At 35.2% G+C, this 15,709-nt stretch overlaps 1 protein-coding gene across 1 annotated transcript in view; it reads right to left on the bottom strand.

Annotated features, from left to right (window-relative positions):
• Positions 1 to 15,709, bottom strand: part of IMMP2L (inner mitochondrial membrane peptidase subunit 2) — a 393,363-nt gene that overhangs the window by 85,365 nt on the left and 292,289 nt on the right. Inside the window, exon 4 of the mRNA XM_062491103.1 lies at positions 6,541 to 6,643. Coding sequence (XP_062347087.1) covers positions 6,541 to 6,643 — 103 coding nt within the window. The remainder of the gene's footprint in view (positions 1 to 6,540; positions 6,644 to 15,709) is intronic.

Raw genomic sequence — 15,709 nt, 5'->3', positions numbered from 1 at the left:
ATCTTAAAATGAATGCCAGCATGAATCAAAATTCCCTACACAGTTCAACTATACAGAAGTCAGCAAAGATTCCTTTGTGCCTAGTATGCATTAAAACAACTAATCTTTTAAAATTCTATACAGACAATATAATGTCATGAATCCTGCAGAGAGATTAACAAATATAAGGATATTTCAAGCAGTAACTTGAGAGAAATAGAATTGTAAGGAAACTGATGAAGGAGTATACAGGATTTTGCAAATTATTATATTTGAATGCAGAGCTGTTCAAATTAGATAATTAAGAATGATGGCATGATTCTGACAGCTCTCTGATCCCTTATAATATTTCATTAAATAGATGCAGTACAGTTTCAACATCTTTCTTAGTTTATTTCAGTATAAGTGATGTCAAAACCAGCTGTAGGCAGCTCAGACTACCATTCTTTCCAATGTGGCTGAAAAATTCTTTGAAGCTTTTTGCATTCAGAAATGCAAAATATTTGCATTAATAATTCACTGTGCTTGAATTTGCTACATAAAACCTGTTCCTTAAGCAGAATTACTGAAGCTTTATCAGTGCTAAATAAATTACATTTACAAGTAATAGAGAAAATTAGCTAGAATGCATAAAATAAGATTTGACATAACTAAGACAAAAAGCAAACTTTCCATTGCTAAGAAATAGAGTAGCCTTAACTGAGAGCTGTTAGTCACATGATAATAGCCAGCCATATGCATTGGTTTAAATTAGAGCCAAGCTAAATATTTTACTTTTTAAAATAATTAGGTCAGCTATAGGGGACTTTTTATTCCCTATAGTGCAAATTCAGTTAGCCATGATAATTTAATGGACAGTCAGGCCACACAATCTTATTAGCAAGGCTCCCCTTCGGCAGCTCCTGGAGTGAATTGTCATTCTCCACAGAAAAGCCACCATCCCAATTTGCATCTCTCTTATAGTATTCTCTCAAAGGGACAAGCATATTTACCCTTCGAGCTTTATTTATCCTCAGTCATAACACATAATGTCCTATCCATTTTGTTCACTGAAGATTTTTACAAGTTCAAGCTGTGCATCCATGCTATTTACTACTGGTAACTTCATGCTCCATATGCAAAGTCTTTTTTCAGATTGTAAACAGTTTCACCTATTTCATTTTTGCCAGTAGCAAGAGATAAATAATATGGAAATGACATTGACTGCATATTTGCATTATGCATCCTGTTTAAACACAGGCTTCATTACCTCTTTAATACCCAAGAGAGAACTAGAAATGTCACTGGCCCCATAAGAGTCATGCAACTCTCCAAGGCTACATTTATACAGCAGAGTGGAGGTGCACTGGTGGCAGTGGTAGCAAAAAGATAGAAGTATCTGCAACATCTGCTAGCAAGTTAATGCAGACAAGTCCCCAGCAGGTCATCCCCAGCCTTCACTACCACTTTGCCATCACTCTTCTCCTCACCTACATTAACTTTATGAGTATAAGTACAGATACGTGTTTTATTGTTAAAATCACACTTTTGTGTGCTGCCACCCTTGACTATCTATTCTTGACTGTTCTGAACTAAGAAAAACATGGTTTGGTACTCTGCTATTGACATATTTGTCTTAAGCCTCTTTGAATGGCAGTTTGGAGTATAGGGACAAATGGAGTCAGCAGATATTTCAAGACCTGGCAGAGCTCTCTGTGGGAAGTGTGCCCTAGCTATGTGCATTATTGTGCAATTTAATGTAGTGATGTTCAGTGCTCTGCTGTGAGCTGTTAAACTCTTCCCACCTCTTGTCTTAGAGGCTGCTCCATTTCAGGGAGATATGTAATCCTTGCACTAGTTTATAGCTCACACATGAAAGTTTCACCAGATGGCAAGATCATCAGCAAGATGATGTGCACTTTTGGGACATTTGGCATTCTTTGTTTGTGGTTTAAAACAGCAGAAAGTGATCTGCTTCTTCCTTCTGCTGTCCACTGAACCTCCCTCAGAAGATGACAGAGCAAAGGAAGCAGAGGTACTCTCATAAACTGCAGACACCTTTGTTTAAATATTTCCTTCACCAGCATTAACCTCTGCAATCCACTAGAAGTGCAATATTTCAGTTCAACTTACTGTTTAATGTAATTTTCTTATTTTCTGCTTTTGACTACTTGTATTCACTAGTACTTACAGAAAGAAATACTAGATCAGCCTAAAAAAATAATCATGAGAGGCCACATTCTACTACTGTTAGCAACTGAATTTGCCCATTGAGGGTTAACTGCTAAACCATTCCTATCTTATAGCCAAAATTGTGATTAATAAAATATTATTATCTTTGAAAATCAAATTAAAATAACTAATAAATCCAGCATATTCTGTTCAGCGTCACCCTAGTTTATAGCTTCCTAACCACAGTCTACAGGTTTGTGCTGTTAAATGAAAATGTAGTTAAATGGATAGAAATGTTTTTCAGATATTCCATTGCATGAATTTACGGTACAGAATAGGCAATCATAAAAATCGGCCCCTACAGTAATGCTGACTAAAAGCAATTTACTCATTTGAAGCTTATGAATGTAAAGCTTCTGTCAAACAAAAAGTCTAGGCTCAGGTTCAAAAATATTTAGTTTTGAAAGTAAACACATTAAAGTTAGATATATTTTTAGGAAACGGTCTAGGACAGGGACCTGGATCAGCCAAACTAATAGTTTTTGACAAGGTACTCAACCTACCTGTATCAAAATTTTCCTAGGAAGATAAGGATAATGGATTTTTGCCCTTACACTGGACTGTGAAGCTTAACTCATAAAGAACTTTATCCAAAGCCATTAAAGCCAATAGAAATCACTCACTGATTTTAATGAGCTTTTGTTCAGGTCTTTTACATGACAGCTGAAAGAGTGCCATTGATTGCAAGCCCTAATTTTGTAAAGCTCTTTCATATCCTCAGCTTGGTGGCATTTGGAAACATATAAATGTATAAATGAGAGCCTTATAAGATAAAATTTGCCCATTTTCCTTTTGAAAATTAGGAGAGAGCTTCTCACTGCACGTGTATTTCCAGGAATACATCAGTCCTCCCATGATTTAGCCAGAATATTGGACACAGAATATAAATTGTCACTTTGCTTTTATGCTGAAATTATCCCAACTACACATACAAAGACAATACCTGACCTGTCATGAAGTTAACCCTTTAAAATGTTTAAGAAATTTGAAGCAGCAGAGGACTCTAATATTTCATCAATTCTTTGTAATATCTTCTGCATTTCTGATCTAATAAAGGAGAAGCATTGCCAGCAACATTACTTCTATATTTCCTATGGTGTTGAACTACAGTTTACTATAGTAAAAAGGTCCATCAAGTAGGAAAACTACCGAAACTGAAAACCAAAAGAAGAAATTTCAAAAAGTGGTACCTTAATTATATAAGGCATTCATTATCACATTTCTGTAGTATGCTAAATAAGGAATACTAACCTAATATTATAAAAGCTCGACTTCACTCAGAATTTAGAAACAGCTACAGTCAACAGAAATCCCTGTCTTCATCCAGGTAACTGAAAAATAATTCCAGCAATATGCCATTTTTTACCCTTTAAATAATAGTAAAAATATGCAAGTTCTCTAGATGTTTATTGGCTTCTATTCAAAACAGCTATTTTCATTCTTATGAATGGCCGACAGATTTTCAAACCTGAAACACATCAGTATTAAAGCAGTAGAATTATGCATCCCCTGCCGTTCAGTATCACACAAAGCATTTTTTAAAAGACAATGTACAATAGCCATTAAGTAATTAATTTAGTCCCATATTAAGGAAAGTTAATTAGTATTTCAGTTTTGATCATACACAAAGTTAATAGCATTTCTAATTCAGCACTAACCACAAATGCCCTGTTATTTTTGTAGTATCAGTTAAGGTATTAATTTAATTCAAAGACACAATTAAGCTGAAAGGAATAGGATGCGTTTGCAAATCTTAGTTTAAACATTTTCATTTTATTTACACACTTCAGGAAATATATGTGTCTATTCTTTAAAAATCCAATTTCAGCCCTGTAAAAACCATGCAATAACAATATTCTATTTATTTTAAAACATTTTTATGAACTAAATAAACACAATTTAATCAGGCTGAGTTTTACAGTTTAGAAATTCATATCTCTCCAGAGGTGCATCTAATTTAGAACTTGATTGGTATCAGGGTTTTTGCTTTATCAACCTAACCCAATACACCATTCCACATTCCACGCCATTCTCCAAGAGAAAAAAATTACTCTAACATCTGTTCTCAATCTGTTTTTCCATCACTTCCTTTTATGCCCCATGTAGCTCATTGAGTTCATCTACAAAACAGTACTGAGTCTATCAGCACTATAAATGTCTTTCTACTATACGATCACATGAAAATAAAATAAATAGCAGCCTACAACACAGTCCACATAACCCCTCGACTATTTCTACTGCATCTTTTGATCAAAGAAAACATAATTTTGAAAGTCAGAATTGTGACATACATAATGCTTAACCTAATGTCTAAAGTCACCTACATAGTAACAAAAGTGAGAAAAATTTTCCATGTCCTACCATGTCTGTTCCTTACCACTGCTGCAGTCTTATGAGAGAAGTCCTTTTTCAAAAAGTACATATCTTCTGAATGGCTTGAAAGAGTGATTTTAATGTTTTAATTCACTGGTGCAAATAATCTCCAGAGTACAGAAGAGCAGTAGAGAATGTCCCAGTAACCCAAAATCTTACATGTGTTGGATGAAAAGAACCTGGAGTGCAGTGTGTCCTTTTAAATACACTTTCCATTTTCTTCTACAGACAAGAAATTTCTGTTTTATTATTCTGAAGCTATTTTCAAACCCTGTGATCTCTTCTGCCCCTTCTGCTTACATTCAGCAATTGTTGTTCTAACTTAATTTGAGAGGAAAATACCTGTTTACAGCTGACTTGCTCATAATGTATTCATCAAAGCAATACAAAGGTCATTCTTCCCACAGAAAGATAAAGAATTCACTCAAAACCTGTCCCACTAGCTCTCAAAAGTGCCATTTGTATAAGAAGTGTGACATACTATATGATGTTAGCTAACAATTGATGCTTAATGTGAGGTCAAAGCCTCATGAAGGGGATTTACTAATATTTATAAACATCAGTGATTTGAGCAAAAATGGAGGGTATTTAGATTTACCCCAACATTCTATCTTGCATGAAAGCTGAATGGTGCCTAGCTTGAGGATTTTACCTTGTATGAATTTCTGTGTGAGCTGCTGTAAATCTGAAACCAATGTCCAACTGCTAAAGTTTCTTTATGCTCTGAGCCTACATTAGCAATATATTTGTAAGTGAAAGGAAGATTAGTGGCTTTATGACTAAGATTTATGTTGAGAACAGAGTGACAGAGCAAAGCTTACTAAGGGAGGAAAGAGATACGTGCACAGGATAGACTGAATTAATTCTGCAGGAAAGAAATCTTAGAAGATAGTAGAAGGAAAACAATAATGAAAAATAGCAAGAAATACAAGCATAAAACAAGTAAGACAAACTAAAAGAAGGTATCATTATTACATACTCCAAATCAGACAGTAGGCCTTTTTTGTATTATTTCCTGAGAACAAATTATTTCAATTTAGTAATTGGGCAAAGCTTCAAGAATACAGACAAACTCATCAGGACCTTCTTGTCATTAATTCAATTAGTCAGTGGGATGACTTCTGTATGAAATAGACGTGAAATGCATAATGGTAGAAAAATCCAATCTTGACAACTTCCCTGTGACAAACAGTGGGTTTTTAAATAACATGAGAGGAACATTCTCTCTTAAAAAGAGAGAGAAATCCTGCACGTGGAATAGGGCTAAAAGAATTTGTATTTGCACAGAAGGATACACAGTTTATGCAACTATTTCCTGCATGCTAGATTAAGTTAAAACAAGAACAAGAATCTATACAAAGTACAACAAAGGCAAAACCCAAACCAGAGTTCAGAGAAATAACTTACTGCCCTCCTGATGAAAATATGCACAGTTTTACCCATCAAGAAACAGATTTTACAGGTTACATTCTCTTTTCATTCAATAGGCAAAGAAAATTTAAATATTTATTTTGGGGACAGTTTTGAAATACCTCTACTACTGTCCACTGACCTATTTACCAGTTAACACTTGTAAAGCATGGTTACAGTTTCCCAATTCTTTACCCCAGCATTGGCACTAAAGCAAGACAAAGCTCCCAGGAGGGAATAATTCCAAATTGTATCAGCTGGCAAAATGTCCTCAGGGATCATGTGTCAGCTACAGGAAGCTGGCTCACCCTCTGGCTACAATTCCATTAGATCCCTCCAAAGTTAAAATCTCTACCATATCTTCCATGTGGAGAATTGAAAGAAGTCCTTATTCTTTTTAGAATAGCTAAGAAAAAGCTCAATATCCGCTGGCAAAGATATTTTATAAAGTTTAATAATTATCACAAAAACAATAAAACTACAATCAGAATCAATTCATACTCATTGTGTTCCACATATACACAGTTTTTTTGGTTGCAAAGTGTGACATACAGAGAATCAACTTACAGGACCAAAAGCATTGCTGTCAAAGCTGTGTCCATGGTGATCCCCTTCCACCCAAATATGACCATGTGGAACTTTCACATACTTCTTTTTGTATCCAATGGTTCTAAGCAGAATTGGAAAAAAATGGTTAGTTAAAAAGATTTTTAAAATAAACAAACAACCCTCCAAAAAACCAAAACCAAAACCACAAACAAAACCTCCCAAACTCAACAGTGTTTTGTTAGGAAAATTCACATATTTCCAGGTTTGGAATTTGACCTTGCACACAACTCAACACCAGCTTAAAAATACCTGCACTGAAGTCCTTTAGACTCAAATTCAAAATATGCAAAAATTTTGTATGAGTTGGTTGCACTTTCAAGGCCTGTTTATTACTTGTTTTGTCAGAAATCACAACACAAGAAAGGAAGAAGAGACTTTTCAGTTGAATATAATTAACAGATTATTAACTCACCTCCATAGTAACAAAATTTTGAACTATCAGATTTCATCTCATCTTAAATACCAGTGAATGTTCATATGTTGCACACACATAAAGATACTGTTTAAGACTGTTTTTCTTCATCAAAAATATACTGATTTATCTGAACTGGCCTCAGATTCAGAGCATAGATTCCTGCAATTATTCTGTCCTGGGAGTAGGAGACATTCAGCTGTAACAAGCTAAAATGGATAAACTTGAAAAAAAAAAAAATTCAGAGAAGGCCAAGTGATGAAGAAAAATTACATTGATGCCATCCTCCACAGAAAATCATACTGCTGCAGCATGTCCCAGTATTACAAAATGACAAACTACAGATTAGTACTAAAGTTGAGGTGTAGAGTATGCAAAATTCCTGCATTTAGTTCCCCAAGTAGCTGTCATTTTTATAATGCCAGTCTGTCTTCTACTGCACACTTCTGCTTTCTTTCAGATGGGACCTGTTATTCTGCAATCATTCATGCAGAGAAGTTGTCATGCTTTAACCCCAGATAGCAATTGTCATGCACACTGAATTATTACCAGGATGAAGCATTTACAGATGGGACTATGAATAGTGATACCTCTTATTTAGTTTTGAATAAACAAGTCTGTCCATAGACAGAAACAGACTTTTGATCTAGCTTGTTGCCTCCAGATGCTCATTGCTTTTCACTGTTTAGAAGATATGCCCTCAGAGCATGAGGCAGAAGGAACACACTCTGAAACTAAAATAAGAAATCAACTGGAGAGAGAAAACCATTTTTCACCAGGAGATTCAGATGAACTGTGCAACAGCACTAATCAGGGATATTCACAAGTCAAAATGAAAAAATAAATGGGTTTTGGGACGTTTGTTTTGGTTGGGGAGGAGGATGAGTATGTGAAAAGAACAAGCTAATCAATAACCTGGAGGCCATGAAATATTAGATGAATAAGGAATCCTCAAAAGTGCATTTTCTTAACTTTGACTACATTAGTCAAATAAAAATAATAATTACTTCATTTGCAAGTCACAAAATCTGACTAATCCTTTTCCAAACAGCTATTTTTTGGCAGCTAAAAGGATGAGCATTCCAGTATTATATTTTAATGGAATTCTACATGTACTTTCATTGAAAGCTGAAAAAATAATAGCCTATTTGCAGAAAACAAAAAGACTGATCTTCCTTTTTTTCTAGAACAGTTCCATATTGCATGTTATTCAAGACTAAATTCCTAAATCATTCAAAACAAAAATGTAAAACTGTCCTAGTTGGTAAATATATGGTTTCCTAAACACAAAGAGTATGCTATAATAATTCAATTATTCTAAAAAAGCACTTTATTCAAATCTTTTTTTCTTCTTTCTTTTTTTTTTTCCCAGAGGTATGGCATGCAGTTTGGACAATAAAATTATTTATGTTTTGAGATTGCATAATACTTCATCTCATTCATAGTTTCTTTTATAAAGTATCACATATTTTACTAGTAAAATATTTTAAAGTATAGGTTACTAGTTGTCCATTAATTCTGCTGTTTGAATAGACAATTCTGAAAATGATTAAATGGGTCTCTTCCATCAGTGATAAAGGCAAACAATAGCTCAAAAAATATTTAATTTTCTCTTCCATTCATCTTCCTGAATACTCAAGAGTATATTGTAATAAAGTTTTGTACCCTTACAGACTTCATGCACAAGACTGAATTTCACTCAGAGGGTTGAAAGGAGTTGAAAGTTAATTCTGCTGTCATGTTTACCTCATAAATGTCAGGAAAATAATATGGCAAAGGCCAGTTAGTGACACAATTTCAGACCAGACACAATCTCTTATCCCCAGATAATCTCCTCCTTTATTATGATTGGGAAATCACTAAGAGGAAAGGGGGGGGGAAGAGATTTGTAATAAGTACTTAGAAACAAAATTGGAAGAAAAGAAATGGTCTGCATGGATGGGATTTTAAAAGGTTTTCAGAGACCCTGTGAAAATCTAAGGGTTTAACACAGGTATATGGTGTGCTCTTTAAGGCCTAAGGCATAAAGAGAAAGATTATAGAGTTCAGTAATTATAATTGGTGCATTTTATTATTTTGAAAACATGGTAAATACATATTTCTATCCTACTCTTGAAATAAGCATCATAAAGCAGAATATTTTTCTATAACTGTGCAAAAATAAAGTCTGCTGTAGTGATTAAAGAGGAGTTATATACAAGTTCTCATATTGGAAAAAGCAGATTATTGTACACAAGTAGTTTTACTTAGAGGAAATTGAATTAAAATTTACAATGTTAATAAACATATTAAGGGAAAGGGGAGAAAAAAAGAAAGGGAAAAGAAACAAAAGCAGAAGTTCTAATTGCCTACTTCAGAAGACAGGAGAGGTACTTAATGGATAAATCCCATAAACCTTCTGCCATTTCATGTACAGGTTATACATATCATCAGGTTTTTCCCACACATAGGCTCAATAGAAAAAAAATATATATTGTAAAAAATAAGTGCCTGCATACCTGTGAACAGAATAGAAACAAGAAAATATATTTTTCTATAACAATTCCTTCAAAATGTTACTGTAGTATTTGCATAGGGTGGTTATCTGGGGACTTTGTATCCTTTCTACCTTTCTACTGCAAACACTGTCCTGTGGAACACCCAGGAATTTGAAAGCAAAGTTTTATTTGATATTTTCACAGCATGCCTTAGTAACAAACCACAGCCAAGTCTCATGTTACAGTGAACTGGATCATCTGTTTCTTGATATTGGTTTTAATTTTTAAAATAATTTCATTGCTGAGTTACTCCACAACAGAGCAATAAAGTATTCTTGCAAACAAACCAGACTACAGGTTTTAGAAAGACATGCTTAGTTAATGATGGTAGGTTATTTTTAATTACTCTTGCAAAGACTATGTTGATATTTTTAAAATAAAAACCCACAAACTTGGTTTTCTTTCCTAAGAAGAGGACCCAAATTGACTCATAGCCAAAATTAGCCATTGGCCCTCTCTATCATTTATTTGTTTCACAAGTTAAACATTTTAGCTGGGCGTGCTGAAATAAAACTGTTGTCCATCTTTTTGTGCAATCCTACAAGACCAAATTACTAACATAAACATCATTTTTGAAAAGTGTTGGCTCCACCCTTTTCCTTGAGGATAGCCTTGCAGATTACTGCTATCAACTTTGTAGGTTTAGATCTATGTAAATGAATATCAGTTTTAAGTGTAATGATCAATAGTTCTGTGAAAAATAAATACAATTCAAAGTGAAAAAATACTTTAGAATCTTCTAGCACTCTTCAGCAATGGCTGCAAAACTAAAAATCCTCAAGGCAAATATCAATTTAAAGCACTATTAGCTCATTGGGAATTTTACATCAATTCCTTGTGAGAGATCTTGGCTACAAAGGAATTGCAGTCAATAATATAACATATTTTTAAAGCAATGCAAACTTCTATTTTTCTTTCTTAGTTGATCATCCTTAGACTCATTTCTCTGACTGTAACCATGACCTCTGTTAGCTCTCACACATGAAGTTTTTAATTAAATTTGGAAGATAACTAAATGAATTCTTAAGAGAAAAATTGCTGTAAGTAATAATTAACTTAGTATTTGTTAATTTCATATCTAGCTCATTAGCATGAGTTATAATTACTGAACAATCACTTAAACTTCATAAAGCCTCTACTAATAAAGAGTAGTCTTTCACTATCTTAAATTTACTATCCTGTAAAAAAAAAGTATGTAACACCTCTTATTCTTCCCACTTAAATTGTTTGCTTTAGCAATACCACAGGCAACTACATTAAGATTTTGACACACAGAATCCAAACATTGTTAAAAACCTGGTGTGAGAAAAAAAAAAAAGTAATTTCAGGTTTTACTGAAGTCTTTGACACATTAGTAATAATCACCTATGCTGCTGCTGCTGCTCAAACTGCAGCTGAAGTCTCATTGGCTTAAGAACAGGGTCTACCAGAGTTCCAGTAATTTTCTCGTTCAGAACATAATGGAATTGCATTTATCTTTTTAGACATTTTTACAGAAGTTGGTCTGAAATTCTGATTTACTTTTTTCTTACATATGAGGTACATTTTGAACCTTTGCGAAGTTTTTTCTCCACAATTTAATAGCTAACAGATGTACTTATAGCTATCCTTGGCTGAGAAATAATTTCAATCTTGACAGTCAAAAATGAGCTCTATATGGTATTCTAACCACCTGCCCACAAGCAAGAAAAATCTGCTTTTTTAGGATGCGGTAGCAGTGCCAAAGCAAGCAACTTGGCTCGGCTAAGCTGGATGAGGAACGATTGCCTTCAGTTTGATTTGACCTTGAGAAATCCAAAGGTCTCAGCAATCTGTATATCTTTGGGTGTCATCCCAAACAGACACTGTAGACAATGTCCTGTTTGCAGAGGAGATAAAACAAAAAGACAAACTCTTTTGTAAAACAGATAGTCTTTATCATACTTAAGAACAACTTTCTCCAAGCAACATGAATTGGTATACATGCTTATTTTGTGTGGCCACAAATATTTTAGTAGCGTGAGGTCTACAGGGATGGCTGTGTGAGAAGCTGTCACAAGCTTCTCCTGTGTCCAAAAAGGCCAATGCTGGCCAGCTCCAAGATGGAGCAGCTGCTGGCCATGGCCAAGCCCATCAGCAATAGTGGTAGGGCCTGCGGGATAACAGAGAAATGAAGGGGGGAAAGTTGCTGTGCAATGGTCATTTCTCCAATTTCATTCATATGTTAGCTCTGCACACACCAGGGTCAGTGAGGAAGGAGGAGGAGGTGCTCCAGGTACCAGAGCAGAAATTCCCCTTCAGATCCTAGCACAGACCCTGGTGAGTCAGGCCATCCCTTTGCAGCTCATGGAGGTTCATGGTGGAGTAGAGTTCCACTTGCAGCCCATGAAAGACTCCACATTGGATCAAGTAGATGCTTGAAGAAGGCTGTGACCCCATGGGAAGCCTACTCTGGAGCAGGTTCCTGGCAGGACCTGTGGCCTCATGGAGAGAGGTGTCCATGCTGGAGTAGGTTTTCCTGCAGAGGATCCACACTAAAGCAGTCTGTTCCTGAAGGACTGCACTGAATGCAAGGGACCCATGCTGGAGTTCATGAAGAACTGCAAAGTGTGAGGAGTCAAGCTGGAAAAGTTCATGGTGGAGACTGTCCCATCAGAGAAACACCAAGATCAAGCAGGAGAAGTGTGAGGAGTCCTCTCCTTGAGGGGTAAGGAGCAGCAAAGATGTGATGAAATGATCACAACACCCATTCCATGTTCCCCTGAACCACTGCAGGGGAAGAGGGAGAAAAATTTGAAAGTAAAGCTGAGTTAAGGAAGAAGGGAATGGTGGAAGAAGGTGTTTTAAAGGTTTGGGTTTATTTCTCATTATCCTACCCTGATTTGCTTGGTAGAAGAATACACTAATTTCCCCAAGCTGTGTACATTTTGCCCAAGATGGTAGATGGTGAGTGATCACTGCTTGCTCTCATCCCCACCCACAAGACGTTTGTTCTACATTTTCTCTCATGTCCAGATAAGGAGGAGAGTGTTAAGCAGCTTTGGTGTGCACCTGGCATTCAGCCAGGGTCAACACACCATAATGTGGAAGTTTTTGCACATACCTCCATCTTAATCAAATTCACAGAATGAACAAATGCCAGGATATTCAATTTCAAGCAACACCCAGATCCCAAAACATGAACCTTACTGTAATATAACACGTAAGTTTTATTAGTATCACTGCAGGGAATCTTATACATGACACTAAACACCTTCCAGCTCCTAAGAAATCTCCTTTTTCACTTCCAACACGCACATACAGCCATCTGTGCCTTTCTACTTTAACTCTTCCCTTACACATACATAAAGACATAAAGGCAGGGTTATATATATGAAGCAACTAAATATTTTTTTTTTCTGAAGGCCAGCTACAGACTATGCAATTAAATAGGTTAGGGAATATTCTCCAGTTGTGTGCTGCTATTAACTTTTGCCTCAGAGCTGAAATCTGTTTTCCACATAAGCTGCAGATCTACCAGTTATTGAGAGGCCTGACAATAAAAAATGCATCCAAACTCAGTACCTGAAAAGTGCTGGAGGATCCCTAATGCTTCAGGTATTTTTTCATAAGCATTGCCAGACCTGCTGTATTGAGAAGAGAACCCCCAAAGGAATACACATGTAAATGACAGAGATGACAGAATCTGAAACAAAAGACTCCCATTCAGTTATACTAGGAATAACCATTATGGAGGCAGTGAATCCCTCTGCCTGTAACTGGGCAAATTTTTGATTATATAAACTCTGTTTTACTTCTGCCATCAAATATTTTGAAGTCTCAGGCAAAATGAATACTAATTTACTGGTTTCCTCATTTGGAACAGAATTATGATTACAGAAACACCCCCTTTTTAGTAAGTAAGCAAAGCAGTTAAAGCAAGCTGAAATACAAATGTTATCTTTTTTTCTCAGCTAAAGCATTCCTAGTAAAGTGTACCAGTACAGGTTCTTATAACTCAAAAGTGCTACAAAGAAGTAGAAATCTGATATGGAAAGTACAGGACAGGTTTGTAGCTCTGCTTCATTAATTAGATAATTTCTCACAAAGCATGTCATTCTTAAAAAAAATAATGATATACCCATTACTTGCTTCACCAACATCATCATAATGCAGTTAATAACTTTTAAAACACATGCTATTCAGGAAAATTACTGGATTTGTGCATATTTATCTAAAATGATGATATGATTGAAAGGACAAAGAATAAAACAGCTCATCTACTAGAGAGATTGGACTAATTTCAAGCCTCACATTCCCTTGTTAACATCCCATTTTGTATGAGAGAGGACACTGCAACAAGAGTCTAGAAATAATTATGAGTGAAAAGATGTGAGATCATTGCTTGTAAGATTCACAAAATTTATGGCATCATTGCTATGAGGAAAAAGTATCCTTTATAGATCAATTTATCAGAAAAGGATGCTTCTAAATCCAGATATATATGACCAAAACATACCAAAGACCTAGAAGGAGCAATTAACGTCTCTTAACTCCCTTAATATCACATAACTTCCCAGATAATTGATCAAGCTTATGTTCAAGGCATATGTCAATGCAATTCATTTTTCTGTTGTTTCTTTCTTCTTTTATTTCCTGAATTTTCAAAATATCCTCAAAATGCTCTTAAGTTGTTTAATGAGGAAGAGGCTGTGGAGCTGCTGCTGTTTTGTATGATCAATATAAATGATAAAATAAATGCTTTATCTCAATGCTCTTTACCTTCGTATATCTCTTTCTGGAGATTTTCATTATTTCCACCATTCCACCATTCACTAAGAATGTTTCCCAAACCTATATTTTAATCTTATCCTGGTTTATAATTATATGAGTTGATAGAATTTATTTTATTTTCCTGTGCTTTAAAGATACAGTGTATATCTAGGGCCTAAGTTTTGACCCTTTTGATATATTCACCAAAATGCAGGCATTTATAGCACAAAGGTCTGTGATGCTGGTGCTGGCAAGCACTCCATAAGTTAATTCAAAAAAGCTACAGCTGACAGAAGCTCTTTTCTAGGTTGTGTGAACTATAGAGTTCCACAAGGCACTATTTACCAGCAGTGCCAGGGGATCTGGATTTTAAGGAAATAATTTCTCCTTGGGTAAAATTTCTTTTCATTCATTTGCAGGTACGTTTTATGATTCCCATTTCCAGCCTCACACTGTTTTTCTGTACTTTTTAAAAAATTCATACTACCTTCCTTCAGAAACTGTAAAAGGCCACTGGAGATCCCCACGCACATAACACTCAGCAGCACAGGAATTTCCCTCTGCTCCTGAGAGTTTTGCTCACCTAATCAGGAGGCATGAAACATTTAATATTGCTTGTCCCAAAAATGCAGAACTAATCTTGCTCCAACTGCTAAGATCAACTACCAGTAGCTTCCCTCACAGACACTGTCTCCTACAACATTTCCTACGAGTTTTGTTCTTGGGCGCTTTCTTTTCCTGGTGTATGTTTAATCTGTTCTAGCACTAGCAGCATTCTTATTTTATGATCCCTTCCAAAGCAGATCTCCTCAACCTATTCAGGAAAATACAATTTTGGTGAATTTTAATGAAATTATGGATGACTTCTGCAAGCCTGTTTTTGAAATAAAGATAAGTCCTGAATCTGGGTTGGATTTGGGCTGGTTTGTTTGTTGGGTTTTTTTCTGTGGAGTGTTGCTGTTTATTTGGTTGGTTTTGGATTTTCTTTTTTTTTTTTTCCTTTGGGCTTTTTTTCCAGATTGATTAAACCTAAAGCAAAATACTGCAAAGGTGGTACTGCAGAAAATCTGTTCAAAGACCATATTCCTTTCAAGGTCCATATATAATTTACATTACTTCCTCTAAATATATTGAGAGTGTAATTATTTAAAATGAGTACTAGAAAATTCTATCTTTAAAATCAATATGTATTTTTCAATTTATTCAACAGAGGATACTATCAAAAGATGACTGCATACACTAGATGGATGTGAATAGAAATTACTACACACTTTTACATGAATCTGTCACTCCTATTTGGAATACTGAAACTACTTCATTATTCTGCTCACCATGTTCTTCTAATCAGAAGAACTGTAATTCTTTTCAGGATAAAATTCTCAGCAAAGACAAAGCAGTAATTTTGTGTTGAAAAACAGAGCAATCCTTATTGGTTGCATAGCTTTCA

This window comes from Cinclus cinclus, chromosome 4 (genome assembly GCF_963662255.1).
Source record: "Cinclus cinclus chromosome 4, bCinCin1.1, whole genome shotgun sequence".
Taxonomy (NCBI): domain Eukaryota; kingdom Metazoa; phylum Chordata; class Aves; order Passeriformes; family Cinclidae; genus Cinclus; species Cinclus cinclus.
This window is presented reverse-complemented; position numbering and strand designations above follow the sequence as displayed.